This window comes from Tursiops truncatus, chromosome 2 (genome assembly GCF_011762595.2).
Source record: "Tursiops truncatus isolate mTurTru1 chromosome 2, mTurTru1.mat.Y, whole genome shotgun sequence".
Lineage (NCBI taxonomy): Eukaryota > Metazoa > Chordata > Mammalia > Artiodactyla > Delphinidae > Tursiops > Tursiops truncatus.
In genome coordinates this window covers 140,455,361-140,470,338 of record NC_047035.1, presented here as the reverse complement: position 1 = coordinate 140,470,338, position 14,978 = coordinate 140,455,361, and the positions used below count along the sequence as shown (strand labels likewise).

Genomic DNA, 14,978 nt, shown 5'->3' with positions numbered 1-14,978 from the left:
GGTACAAGGTCAATACATAAAAATTCAATTATATTTCTATATACTAGCAACAAACAATTGGAAACTGAAATAAATAAACACCATTATGACAGCATCATAAAAATCAATATTTAGGAATAAAAGATATGTAACATTTATACGCTGAAAATGCAAAACATTGCTGAGAAAAAATAAAAGGCAACCTAAATAAAGACAAAGAGCATGTTTACGTTTTGAAAGACTCAGTGTTACCGAGATTTCAATTTTCCCCAAATTGTTCTATAGATTTAAGACACTCCCAAATAAACTCCCAAGAAGCTGTGTGTGTGTAAACTAACAAGCTGATTCTAAATGTTATATGGAAATGCAAAGGACCTAGAATAGCCAAGATAATCTTGAAGAACTTTATACTACCAGATATCAATACTTACCGTATGACTGTAGTAATCGATCGTGGTATCAGTGTAAGCAAGGACTAACAGAACAATGAAATAGAGTCCAGAAACAGGCCATATATTTATAGTCAACTGGTTTACAATAATGATACTACTGCAAAAGATGGTTTTTCAACATGGTGATGGGCCAGCTGGGTTTCCCAGTGGGGGGGGGGGGATATTAATCTTTGATCTCTACCTTCACTAGATGTAAAAATTAATTTGAAATGGATCACAGACCCCAAGGGAAAGATAAAACAATAAAGCTTCTAGAAGAAAACATGGGGGAATATTCTTCATAACCTTGGGATAGAGAAAGATTTCTTAAACAGGACACAAAAAAAGCACTAGCTATAACAGAAAACACTGATAAAATGAACTTTAAGATTCATTAAGAACCTCTGTTCATTAAAAGACCATTAAGAGAGTGAAAAAGCAATCCACAGACTAAGAACAGTATATTTGGAATACTTATATCTATATCTAGAATATAAAAAGAATTCCTACAAACCAACAAGAAAAAGATAAACAACCCAGTGATAAAAATGGGCAAAAGGGGCTTCCCTGGTGGCGCAGTGGTTGAGAGTCTGCCTGCTGATGCAGGGGACACGGGTTCGTGCCCCGGTCCGGGAAGATCCCACATGCCGCGGAGCGGCTGGGCCCATGAGCCACGGCCACTGAGCCTGCACGTCCGGAGGCTGTGCTCCGCAACGGGAGAGGCCGCAACAGTGAGAGGCCCACATACCGCAAAAAAAAAAAAAAAAAAAAAAAGGGCAAAATATTTGAACATTCACGTCACAAAAGAGGATATCCAATGGCCAGTAAGCATATGAAAGGGGTGCTCAACCTCATTAGTCATCAGGAAAATTAAAGTTAAAACCACATCCAGTAGAATAGCTAGAGTTTAGAACCCTGGTATAACCAAGTGTGGGAGGATGCAGAGCAACTGGAACTCTCATAGGTTAGTGATGGTACATGGTACCACCCACACTGGGGAATTGTCTGCAGCTGCACAAAGGCCCAGCTATTCCACTCCCAGGTAGGACATGAACACACATGTCCACACACACACAAGATACTTGCATAAACATATTCACAGCAGCCTTACTCTGAACAGCCCCAAAGTGGAAAGGTGAACACAAAGGGCCATTAATAACAGAATGGATAAGCAAATTGTGGCACAGTCATACAGTGGAGTACCACCAAGCTACAAAGAAGAACGGTAGCACCTAGCAACAAGGATGAATCTCAAGAACACTAAAGTGAGTGAAAGATGCCAGACACACAGACAGTGCATACTATACGACTCCATTTCTATGAAGCGCAAGAAGAGGCCAAATTAACTTATGGTGCAAGAAATCAGTGGATGCCTCTGTGTGGTGAAATATGTGCGCAAGTGCAGGCCTGCACGTGTGTATTTTCTGTATCTATTTTGGGCTGGGTGGTTACAGTCTATACAGTTCAATGTGCAGAACTGTCAAAACCTACTGAACTCAACACTTAATATGAATTGTATTATATGTAAATTATAAGTCAATTAAAAAGAACAGTGGTTAAAACCCACAAACATTGAAAGAAAAGTGTTTTAACTCTCAAAAATACAGAAATGGACAAAGTAATCCAAAGGATGAACAGAAGTCAGAGTGTGGCGGTAAAGACAGTTTGGGGCACGAGTGACCTCGCCTCTGCTCTGCTGTGCCCGAGGGCCGTGACCATGAGGGCCACAGTGAGGACGGTGACAGCTGCTGCCACGACCCTGGCCAGGCACCACGCTCACTCATTTCATCCTTACGTGGTCCTCTGTGGACAGCATAATGATCCCCATATGATGATGAGGAAATGGAAGCACAAAGGTCTACCCCCAAGGTTGCACAGAAAGTAGATGAAGCTGGGACCTGAATCAAAGCAATGCTGAGGCCGAAGTCCATACTCTTCCCTGTAACACCACTTTGCTCCCTGCCCTTGCAGCAGGGGTGGGATCCGTTTCGTCTTTTCAGTGCAAGGGACACACGGCATATTTTCCAGTCCTCACGACCAACCCATGAGAGAAGTGAGGCACTGGATCTCCACTGTCACATCTGCAAAGTTTTCGCTGTTTATCTAGTAACAATCAGCTCCCTATTGCTTCCCAATTCATCTCTGAGTCAAAGAAAGTACATAGCTAGCAGTAATATTTGCCTCCACACTATCTATAGATAATTTCCATTGCATTTTTAAAACTTCTAGATCATTCAGGCCACATATCTACATAACCGTTAAAAAATTATATTCCACTTAGAACTTAAATAATATTTGCTTATGAAAAGTCTTTCACATCCCCAAATGCAGCTCACTTACTTCCCCACCAAAAGGTAAGCTTCCATGGCAAACTGCAACCCACAATGGAATATATCGCTGAGAACTTCCAAATGCATTACTCATACAATTACAACAGATAAACTGACATCTGCTGTTACAGTTTAGAAAATCAACTAGAGGACTTCCCTGGTGGTGCAGTGGTTAAGAATCTGCCTGCCAATGCAGGGGACATGGGTTCGATCCCTGGTCTGGGAAGATCCCATATGCCGCAAAGCAACTAATAAGCCCGTGCGCCACAACTACTGAGCCTGCGCTCTACAGTCCTCGCGCCACAACTACCGAAGGTCCGGTGTGCCTAGAGCCCGTGCTCCACAACAAGAGAAGCCACTGCAATGAGAAGCCCACAGACCGCAACGAAGAGTAGCCCCCACTCGCTGCAACCAGAGAAAAGCCCACGCAGAGCAGCGAAGACCCAACTCAGCCAAAAATAAATTAATTAATTAAAAAAAAAAAATCAACTAGAGAACAGACGGTAAAATGTATCTTTTTCTTTTTCTTTATTCCCTGACTCCATCAAAAGGGTCAGAATGGAACCCACTGGCAAAGGAGTTGGGGGTGAGGGAGAAATGGACACAGACTGCTAGAGGGTCCCCTTCCCTCTCCTGAGCTGGAGGGGGGCAGTGACCCAGAGATCAGACTGGGGAGGGAGTGTCACACGTCTCCATGGGTTCAATACTCACAGGACCATGCTTTCTCCTCTTGTCTTTGTCACCTACCTTTGCTTGTTCGAGAGGCAGCAGTTCTGACATCTAGTGAGCTTTTCCTCCTGTCGTTATGTTTGCCTGACTGATGATCTGTGGAAACAATTAAATTATACATTACCTCTGCAAAGGGATTTTAACAACATATTAGGAAACTTACCAATATAAAGGTTTTAAAAAACAAAATTTAAGCATTAGAATACCATTTAGGAAGCCACAAAAATCAACGGAGTGCACAGAGATAAAGGCTGTGAACAATTACGTTTTAAGGGACGCTGACTTTCTCAAAATGTCCCACCTGGTACAGTCATAAAGTAGTGCTTTTCAGTTTCCAGATTATGTAATCACAGAGTCCCACGATGCAAAAACTAGCAGAAATGAACTCAAGAGAATTTTACCTATTATATTTCTATGTAATTGAATAAAGTGGTGGGAAAATTTTGATCTCCATCCACCCTTGCCCCAAAGGGAAAAAAAAAACAAAAATCTTTTTTTGTATTTTTTTTCTACAATACAAGCTCTAAAATGTCCCTGGGAGGAATGTGCCTCTCTCTGGGAGGGTGGCACAGGAGCACTAGTCCGGGGCGCACTTCTCTGCCCCTCCTCCCGTGGATGGCACCACTGCATTTCGGGGCCCAAACAGGGCTTGTCTTTGACTCCTCTCTCCCTCACTCCACGCCAATCAATGACAAGGCAAAGCTGACCTTCCTTCTCGTGCCCTCCTCTGTGCACCTGCCACGTGTCACACGTGGTGGCAAGCCTCCCCAACCCGTCCCCATTTCACAGACGAGGAGACTGGGAGCCGCTGTGCGGACAAGTGAGCACACAGCCGGCGCTCGAGCTCAGCTCTCCGCACCTGCAGCTGCTTCTGTCTTCTCTGCCTTCTCCCGGCTTCCTCATCTGGATTCCTGCTCACAAACAGGATCCAAAGGCAGGCCCTTGGTACTTCTCCCCACCATCCGGAACCTTCTCCACTTGCTATCTGCTACCTTCTCTTCCATGTGGGCACTGGCAGTGACCTTGTCAAGGTCACTGATGACCTCCCTGTTGCTATATCTGAAGGACACCGTTCACTTCTTACCTGACTTGTGGTACTAGACACAACTGATCATGCTTCCTGGAGACTCCTGGTTTGCACAAGTCCAACGCTGGCTTTCCTTGCACCTCTTACTGTTCCTTCCTAGTTTCCATCACGATTCATTCTCTCTTCCTCAGCACCCCTGGTGTTCCCAAAGGTTCGGTCCTCTTAGCCCTCCCTCTCAGACAACGCAATCTCCTCAGGAGACCTCATCCTTTTCTACAGCTTTTCCCAATTCCTGTGTTGCTGTCTTAATGCCAGGCCTTTCTCCTGAGCTCCAGACTTACATCTTAACTGGCCACTCGTCACCTCCATCTGGACACCCTCGGGAATTTCACACGAGCTCACTACCCAGATGAACTCAGTATCTTCTCCTAAATCACTGCTTATCCCAGGCTGCTGAACGGCATCTACCTTTTTGCTTAAGTTGGAGACAAGTCATCCATGACTCCTCCTTGTTCCTTGCCCTCAAGTGGTCGGATAAATCTATGGATTCGACCTCCTAAACACCTCTTTAATCTACCCCTGTTCTGTCCCTGTCCTGGCTCAGACACCTGTCAACCACCTCTGGATTATAATGACAGCCTCCCCTCATTGGTCCTACCGACCCCAACTTTGCCCCCTTCAACCCATTCTCCATAGGCAGCCAAGTGATCCTTCTGAAACAAAAATCTGATCAGATCACTCTCCCAATTAAAACATTTTAATGGTTCATCACTGTTTTTAGGATCAGATTTAAATTCCCCAGTGTGGCACCCAGAGTCCTGTGATATCTGGACCTCCTCTCTCCAGCCATCATGAACTATTTATGATGTGCTAGTTCACCTCCCAAACCTCTCTGCCTTGGTGCAAACTGCTTACCCCCACCTAGGAAGGCACCCCTCCCTTGACGCCTCCTTCACCTGGTTAACTCTCGATCCTCTTTGAAGATGCAGGTAAGATGCGGCTCAGGTATCATCACCTCTGGGAAATCCTGCCCTAATGCCTCACCCCCAACATTGCTGGTAACCGCCTGCTTTACTGACTTGACTGACTTCCTCACTAGCTGTGAATGACACGAGGGCACTCAACAAACATTTACTGGGCACCTACCACGTGTCAGGCTCTAAGCCAGGCGCTAGGGGTGTGAGGATGAATATAGTAGGGTCCATGCCCTCAAAGGGGGTAGTCGGAGGGGAACAAACACGGGTGAACTAAGAGTGACAGTCGTGATGCTGGGGAGCAAAAGGAGCCCCAGGAGGAAGGGGCAGGTCTCCTCTGGGAGGGGGGCAGAGAGGAGATGAGGCATGTTTTGCAGCGGGAGGCCGGCAGAGGAGGAAGGCACTTCCTGTTGGAGGACGCTGCCTGCGCAGACGGGGCAGAGCTGGCTGGAGGGAAGCGAGGAGCAACGTGTCCCAAGGCCAGGGCTGTGGCAGGTGTGGAGGGAGGCGAAGCAGGCTTGAACTTCTACTCAGCGTTTAAGTGACTCCCCTAAGGCAAGACCAGACCTTCCTGTGACCGCCGTGTTCAGCCCGCTTCTCTTACTCTGTCTGAGTCCCTGCAGAGCTCTGCAGCTGGTTCTTAAGGTACCTCCACCTGCTGGGCTGCTGCTCCTGCAGGGAGGGCCGAGGGGCTCGCAGCAGGGTGACCTTGACCTCTCAACCAGCCCACAGCCTGAACGAGCCCGCGCACAGGCCCTCCTGCCTCGAGAGGGCTCCGCGCCCACGAATGACCCGAGACCTGAGGCAGCCGCGCGCCGCAGGAGGGAACGCTCAACAGGCCTTGGCCACCGAGCCAGCTCAGGCTCAGCACCGCCCGCGACTTCACGTGTCTGCACTCAGCTTCCTGTTCCAGAAAATTGCGATCCTTCGCACTGCCCATCTTTTTAGGAGAGGAAGGTTAGCAGGGTTTCCTTGGCCTGCTGGGCAAATCCAGGAGACCCTGGAGAAGCCGTGAGGAGCAGGAACCATCCCGCAGCCCCGCGAACAGGCAGCCTCCATCCCAACACCAACACCGTGGTCCCCCGGGGGGAGGAAGCAGAGAACCAGGTTTCTTGCATGACTTGCCCCAAAGTCACTCTGCTGGGAACAGACTTTCAGAGAACTTTCTCAGACACTCTCAACCGTCCAAGCCTTTAAGGAGGGCCTGCCCTGCACCGGGACACCCCCTCCCCCCGCCTCGGGGTCTCACCGACCCCACACTGCCAAGCCTCCAGCCGCTGCCCAACCGCGGGTTCCCTGCAGCCTCGCACACAGGGAGCTCCCTCCTCCCGCGCCCGAGAAAGCTCACTTTCTCCAGATCCAGAGTAACACTCCTTTCAGGTCTGCCCAGCCCCCGCCCTGGCAGCGCACGAGGACACCTGTAAAATACGCTGAAGCCCTGCTCCGCACCACCCGACCCGGAACCTGGCACGTTGCTGGCAAGGCCCTTCCGGACCCCCTCCTCCTCCCCTGTGCTACCCATCCCCCTGCTAAGAAGCACAGACAGCAGGCTTCGCCAAGCAGAGACAGTCACTTGGCCTGGCACGTGGTGCCCATGCACTGTTTTGGATGAATTATGCCCTGGCCTGTTTTCTCTCCTCTACACGATGGCAATGCTGGTATTCTCGTCTCTGGTCCCTCCTTCCATGTAATCTGTTACATACAGGCTCTAAAAGCTTAGCGCTCAGGCGTCATTATACTATTCCCTTGCTCAAAAATCCTCAAACTCCCACTGTCTACCAATGAAAATCCTGATTTCCCACCTAGCATCTAAGGATCCTTCACGATCCCAACTCCCTTCCACACTGACCTTTTTTATACCAGTCAGAATTCTAACCCTGCTCTTGCTCTTTCTAGAACACACTCTGTACTTTCCCTGTTCAGTAACTGTATGTATTTCTGGAATGCTTTTCTTCTCACACCCATCTTCTTACTCAAATCCACCTCTCCCTGTCTGGAACGTCCCCCTCCCTCTTCCTCTGCCTTTCTCACCCACTAATGATCACTTCTTATCACTTGCTATGTGTCCCTTCGTGTCAGTATGTCTCTCCTCTTTTCCGATTCAAGCCTGATTACTCTTGGGGCGCCCACAAGAACTGTTCCAGCATGTGCTTCAGAGCTTCTGGAGTTGGCCATCTGGATTTGAGTGCCAACTCTCCCACTTCCTAGATGGATATCCCTGGGCAAATTAGGTAGCCTTTCAGTTTCCTTATCTGTAAAAAGGGAACTTCATCTATTAAGCGTCTATCCCTCTGGGTTATTGCAAGGCTTCAACTAAATACACCGTAAGTTAAGCACTCAGCACAGTGCCTTGTACACAACAAACACTCAGAAAAACTTGTGGGAAACATTCCTAGAATGAATGAGTGAACTGTGCCGGTACTGCTGAAAGCACACCATCAACAGCTGACGGTATGGAAGACAAAGTCTTCTCCTTGGAGGCTCTTACAGACCAGCTGGGCAACCAGAGCACTGCCTGGGCATGGCAGGGTGCTATAATGCACCCAACAGGCTGGATGGAGAGCCTCTGGCATGGAGCCGGAGAGGACCTGCACCATCACAGGTAACGGCCAGAGCAGGAAAGTGGCTTGCTGAAGCCATGATATATGCTGGAAGGAAACAGGTGATTCCAGGCCAGGGAAAAACATAGACATGGGGTGAGCGGATGGTGTCCAAAGCACATCAAGTCCTCACGAGACGGATACGACGTGAGGCAGGTCTGATGGGGTCCACCTACCTCCCCGTAGGCTGGTGGTGAAAGCATCCCTGCTAAAGCACTGTAGTCTGAAACCAACACAGTTGCCTCTTCGAGCACAGATCATGCCAACAGACCACACTCCACTCAACACATCTTCACATAAGTTCATGCAATGGAGATGACCAGTTCTCTCCCCACAGGCTGAGACCCACCCCAGGACACCTGTCATATCGCCCACCTGTGCTCGGGTCCTCTGACTCATAAACCAGCCTGGGAGTCAGGGAGAGAAATGCTGCCACGGTGCTAGGAAAATACAGTCCCACCTACGCAACAGACAAGCTCGTCAGAGGCAGGGCCTGTTTTTATTTTTTTATTTTTTCAAAAGCTCAGTGAACCCTAAGAATGAATATGGGGCACCATACCTGTATGAGTGTCAGACTGAACACATTCAGCTATTTTCGTAGCCTAAAAATGAATTTTAGAAGACATTAGTTTTGAGTGCCTAGTTATACAGTAAGGGAAATCTTGCTGGGTCCCTGGGGTCCCAAGGGCTCTCCTTACATACCTTATTGTTGCCATTGCACGCTCTGACAATGGACACATAGTGTCTAATTTTTCTGCAAGTAGAAAACAATGTATTATTTCTCTCCTGGCTCTCTATTCTGGTGGATATCTAGCTAATTTTTCATTAGGAAAGGAGCATCTCTCTTTCACAATACATACAATGCTTGGAGGACAGCAGTTCTATTTGTGTGTGGCCAAGGCCACCAATAAACAAACAAGAGTCTACAAGCATCCTCTGGTGTCTCTGTAGAAGAGAAGTTGACTCTTCAGTAAAAACAACAAAATCCTTCTGAGTCATCACGACACACAATAAAAAGTACCTAGGTTTTAAAAATGTACTACATGTTAACCAACCCAAAGCCTCTAATTCCTTAACATGTTTTCACAGTTTCACAGCCCTCTCTTTTGATGCTCTTCTTGAAGTTTCAGCAAACAATCTGCTCACAGTCATTCATGGAAACAGCCACAGGCCACACTGGGGCCGAATGTGCGAGTCTAGAACAAAGCAACTGGGGCTTATCTCAGAAGATGCTGACTCTCCTCACTTATTTTCGATTTTTCAGCTTTTCCCCTTGATAATCCAATCCCTACAGTTATCCTCCCCCAATTTGGAAAGGCCAAAAAAGGCAGAGAATCAGAACAGAGAGCCCACACAGAGCCGTCTCCCTGAGGCAATCGCCAGCCGGCAGCAGAGCCTGGTGACCAAGCACGTGAGCCATGCGGTCAACGCAGAGGCCTGCAGCCCGGCTCCGCTGAGCGCTGGCGGCCGGACTCTGGGCCAGCCTCACCTCTCTAAGCCTCAGGCTCCTCGTCTGTCAAACAGAGACGGTCACAGTGCCGACATCATGGGGCTGTGGCCAGGATGAAATGAAGTGACACCTACCAGGCACTGAGAGCCTGCCCAGGGAGGGAAGGGCTCACGGACAGCGGCAGTTGTTACAATCATCATCGCTACACCTCCTCCTGGTCTTTTTGTCCCTCGTTCATGTTCATGACTGAGAGCGTACACTAGGTACGATTTTACATTTTGACTTTTGCATTTATCAAAAACATTTTCCCCTATAATTTAATTTTCTATGATCATCATTTCTAATGGTTGCGTATTTTATCGTTGGGTATTCTACAGTTCACGTTCATAATTTTCCACTGTTCGTATTATTTAAGATAGATTCTGAGACAAACCATATGACATTTTCAGGCTCCTGATATACACTGCCTTCCAATCTGTGGTCCGTCACATCTGCTTCATGTGCGTTTCCGTAAATGAGAGTATTTAAAATACTTTTATCTAATTTGATAGTTCTGTGCAGAAATAACACATAGGCTATCAAATTAGATAAAAATCTTTTAAACACAGGGAGTCCACCAGTGAGTGTTCTTAGCACACAGCTCAGTAAAGTGGCATTCAGATTGAAATACTTTAGTCTCTTATGTGTTCACACAGCTTAAGACTGTCGGAGTGTGGCGGCTCTGGGTCACCAGCTGGAGGGTCAGGCTGTGACTATGAGGAAGCCACCCTGGAAGGCCATCCTTTGATGGTACCTGACCTTGTTACAAGTCTTTCTTATAAATTTCTGCATGCAGTTCTCAACTTACTTAAGTATTCAAAACACATTTTGCAATAAGCCGAACATGGTATGTTGACTGAAGTACTCGTTTTTTCCACTTACCCTCCCTGCCCGATGACAGGTAGTATCTTCACATTTTGTTGTACATTATCTCCGTTCTTCTCTTTGGCAGAGCAAATTCCTTGCCATTCCTATAAATGGAATGTAGACATCATTATACATTGTGTTCAAAACATAAACCCAAGAGCATTTTCCACCTCAGGTTTCCACACCTTTACCATGGCCACTAAAGCTATTAGGATAATAAAATCATCCCAACCCCAAAGGCAATTTTGGGTAATCGGACAATTCTTTCTCAACCTCCCAAGTCCATCTCCTCCCTAGACTGACAACAAAAGCCAGGTCACCACAGTCTAAATGGCCATATGTTTTCAGTGGCTTTCTGCCGGCAAGAGAGGCCCTGGGCCCATGAATGAGGAACACCCTTCTCGTCCAGGTTCCTCCTCTCACAGCTGCTACCTGCCGCAGTGGAGGGGGGAAGTGTGGCCTCTGCCCCTGCATTTGGGAGGGGGAGAGTCTCAGACTGGGGCAGAGAAGGAGCCACCCTCTGTGCTGTGTACCCTCTGCAGGTAGGGTGGGGATGATGAGGTAACAGCCAGGACTGGGCTCAGGCAGAATAACCAAGTGAGACCTTAGAAGCCAGAGCTGCCATTTCAGAATGGAGCTGCACTGGGAGAGCAGGTGTGCCCAGGCTATGACCACAGCGAGCAAACAGGGGCTACAGGTGGCTCCCCTACTCTGAGGGTGGTGGAGACAAGCGTGGGACGGAGCTGGGTTTTGTGACCACCTAAAACGTTCTGAATTTCTCCAAGAGTCACCAAGGTCCTTAAGCTAGAAAAATCCCTAAAACCCTCTGTAGGACCTTGAACTCCCAGGGCGTTTCATACCCTTCTCGACCTTCCAGAGTCCCACAGGGGCTAAAGCTGACCCAGGTGGGAAGGGGAACACCATGGCAGCCTGGCTCAAGTCTCCTGTCCATACTCTTACACAAAGTCAATTCTGGAATCTGTGCTTGGGGCGTGGTGACCTGCATGCAAATGCTAATGGTAAAAATCCCATCTTCAGACTCCTCTGGCAAAGTGGATCCAAGAGAAACCAGGACACTGACAGAAGCAAAGGATGGTTACTGGGGCTTCCCGACGTCCTTCTGAAAACAATGGGCGCCAAGAAAGGACTAAATTAAAAAACAGCCCAAGAGCCCGCTAGGTGCTTACTTGCCCTGGAGCAGAAGGGAGGTGTGGGCCTTCCTCACTCCAGTTCTGAGGGGAGAGTGGCCTGGGCCCGAATCGGGCAAGGACTAGACAGGGATCCCTGGGCAGGAATCTGGAGCCTGTCCTCCACGTCCACAGCCCCATGCAGCCACCAGAGAAGGCTTCAGCAGACAGGTCTAAGAGTTACTTCTGAAGCTCGCTATCAAGAGAAATACGGGAAGCTGACTGAGGTGATATTTGCAAAACTCTGTGAACATACTAACCACCACTGAACTGTATACTTTAAATGGATGGAGTGTATGGCATGTGAATTATCTCTCAACAGAGCTGTTACATAAAAAGAGAAGGAAAATACGGGAGACCGATTCGGTCAATCAATCAGCACTTCAAAATACATATTCAGGATTTTCTCCTTCAATCTTTTCTGAACAGAGTGGGTGGCTGCCGGACCCCAAGTCAAGGTGTAAGAAGCCACGTCAGCCAGCGCTGGACGGTCCAGCTAATGGAGGACAACTTAGCCAATGACTTTGCTTAGATAACAGAGTTGCCTGTAAGTCTTCCAGTCAACAATGGAAACAAAAAATATTCACTTAACACAGATCATATTTCTTATCAAAAATACATCAAAAATCGAAGTTTCAGTTCCTAAAAATAGTAAAGTCCTACCTAGCATGCTGTTATGAAGAATAAATCTGGTAACACACATAAACTCTTAGCCAAGTCCTGACACACGGCAAATGTCCAGTACGTGGCCTGTTTGGTTTCGCACAGGTGTCTGTCTGTCTTTCTCAGGCTGAGCTCCTCTCAGAACTACACTGAGGCGTGCACCTCCCTTCTACTCCGGGGCAAGCTCAGCACCGAGCTGGACTTTGCTGACTACTGAGACAGTTCCTTCTTGGTGTGTGCCCACTGGCTTAAGAATTAAATCATCATCATCCAGCTGTCCTATCCCAGGGGCTAGCACTGTGCTGGCAGGTGGTAAACAGTCAAAGAACACTTGGGGCTTTTGTTTACTGAATGGAAAAGTGAGGCCAAAGTCAGATCACGGAATCCTGGCACCCAGGATAAGGGACTTGAGCTCTACACAGAGGGAGTGACATGATCAAAGTGGTGCTCTGGTGAGACAAATCTCCAGTAGTGTAGGGTGGACTGGCCAGAAGTGGAGGGTCCTGGGACAGGGAGGCCTAACTGCATTCAGCCACCGCAGTCTCAGGGTGTGGGAAGGGGGCTCTGAACACGGTCAGGCCCAGGCAGTGGACCCTCAAAGGCAGGGGTTTAACAGACATCAAGCCTTGGTGATGGATTTGATGGAGGGGGCTAAAGGGTAGGGAGAAACCAAAACTATTCCAGGAATCAAAGTCCAGGCAACTGTGTGGACGGTCAACGAGCAGTAGACAGAAGAGGTGGAGGGGGATCGGGCTTTTTGTTAATGGGGGATGAGAGAAAATCACCGTTATATAAGGTGATACCAAAATGACAGCAGGATGTTGAAACAGACCTTGGAAAAGACACTGTGGCTAAAACTGGGAAGGTGGGAGACATCTACGCAGAGCAGGAAAGATGCTCAACAACAAAGGGAGCTTTCTGAGGAACCAGCAGGGGACAAAGAGCCCTGGTAAACCTGGGAGGAAAGAGATGGGGGAAAAGTGGGAGAAGAGGGGAGGCGGCGAGGGAGGAAGGCTCCTGGCTTCCCAGGAGCTGGGGAAGGTAAAAGGTGCGAAGACTAAAGGGCTCTGCGACTGCACATCATTATCGGAGGCCGCCAGCCGAGCAGCCCACATTCCTGTTCAGCATCTGCAAGACAGTTTCTGAGGGGAAAAAAATGCAAAATTTCTAAAAGAGAAGAGGCAGTATAAGGCTCCGGTATCTGAGAAGATAGGAGGCCAGGGGTTCTAGGGCCCTGACAGAGAAGACCTGGGGAAGAAGAAACAGGAGGAGAGCCAAGAAGGATACATAAAGGGAGGAAGGAAGCAGGAGTGTGGGACTGAAAATCAAGGTGCCTCATAGTATCAGTTTTACCTGAAAGGGGAGCCAGTGGCTGAGAACAGCAGGCAGAGGAGGTTTATAGAGAGTGGTGTTCGCAGTGTTCTCTGTTTGAACATCATCAGAATTTCTCCTCTGCCCCCAAGAATATCCAACTGGCTGGACACCTAGAATCTGACATTCCAAAGCCCCTCCCGGTCATCTGACCACTTCCAAAGGCTCCATCCTGGTTCCCAGCACGTGTCTGAACTCTCTCCACTGACCATGGTACCATTGTTTGCCAAGGGCTGGCTGATTCTCAACAAGCCCTTCTTCTCCCGAGGGAGACTTGATTAGAAAGGCCATATATCTTTCTCCTCAAAAACTTGCCCAGCTAAGTGGTCTGTCCTGCTGCAGTGTTGCCCGTGAACCAGCAGGGTACCAACAAAGGACAAACAGCAGCTTTTGCACTCTCCCCAAGAACTTGCAATCATGCAAAACAAATGCCCTGGTTCCTTTTCTTTTTCTTTTTTTTTTTTTAAACATCTTTATTGGAGTATAAATGCTTTACAAGGGTGTGTTAGTTTCTGCTGTATAACAAAGTGAATCAGCTATACATATACATATATTCCCACCTGGTTTCTTTTTGAAATAAAGCAGTACAGAGGTTGACAGTGTGATAACCTTTCGTATTCTCTGCTCATAGCAAATACAGACTTTAGAGAACAGGTGTCCGGCTGTCGAGGCCCTTTGCACCTGGTGCCCAGCGGCATACCTCAGGAGGCAAGATGCTGCTCACAGGGATCTGGGTGAATCCCAGGGCCTACAGCTAATCCACTGGGTGCCCCCACCCCCATCTCAACTTGCTCTCCTCACTGCAAGGGCAGCTGCCAGATCAAGGAGCATGAGAGCCACCATCTGCTTCACACCCTGCTGAACCTCACAGCAGAACTGCTGGCTGACCCAGTGGCAGCACTGGACCAAACCGCCAGGACTGGGGAGGCCATGGTAAAGCCCCTCAAAGGCTGCGGGGGTCTGGAATGGCTGCCGTTCTGGAGCTGCCTTCCGAGGACGCCCCTCTCGGCCCAGGCAGGGAACACTGGTGGGCCTGAACACCTAAGGGTCTGTCTCTTCATTCATCTCAGCCTTCATTTCTCTATCCAGAGGACCTGCCACTCTCTCTAGCAAGAAAATCATCATCCTGACAGAAAAGCCGAAGGCAAAATAGGATTCAAGCAGTGCCCATTTTTGTGGTTCCCCTGAGAGTGCATCCCCGGGCCCTGCCGCTGGCCTGTTCTTTCCCTGTTCTCACTGCAAAGCCATCTCGTGTGCTCAGAGCCGCGGGAAAGCAAAGGACACCAGCCCACTCACGGTGTCTTCGAGGGGCCCAAGCCAAGTGGGGGTAT

At 48.5% G+C, this 14,978-nt stretch overlaps 1 protein-coding gene across 3 annotated transcripts in view; it reads right to left on the bottom strand.

The window, feature by feature from the left end:
- Positions 1-14,978, bottom strand: part of PDE8A (phosphodiesterase 8A) — a 134,775-nt gene that overhangs the window by 26,556 nt on the left and 93,241 nt on the right. For all 3 annotated transcript variants that reach the window (XM_033852193.2, XM_073801435.1, XM_019945911.3), the window contains 4 exons: positions 10,442-10,530; positions 8,773-8,824; positions 8,630-8,672; positions 3,488-3,565 (listed from right to left, as the gene is read on the bottom strand). In XM_033852193.2, the coding sequence (XP_033708084.1) occupies positions 3,488-3,565; positions 8,630-8,672; positions 8,773-8,824; positions 10,442-10,530 (262 nt within the window). The remainder of the gene's footprint in view (positions 1-3,487; positions 3,566-8,629; positions 8,673-8,772; positions 8,825-10,441; positions 10,531-14,978) is intronic.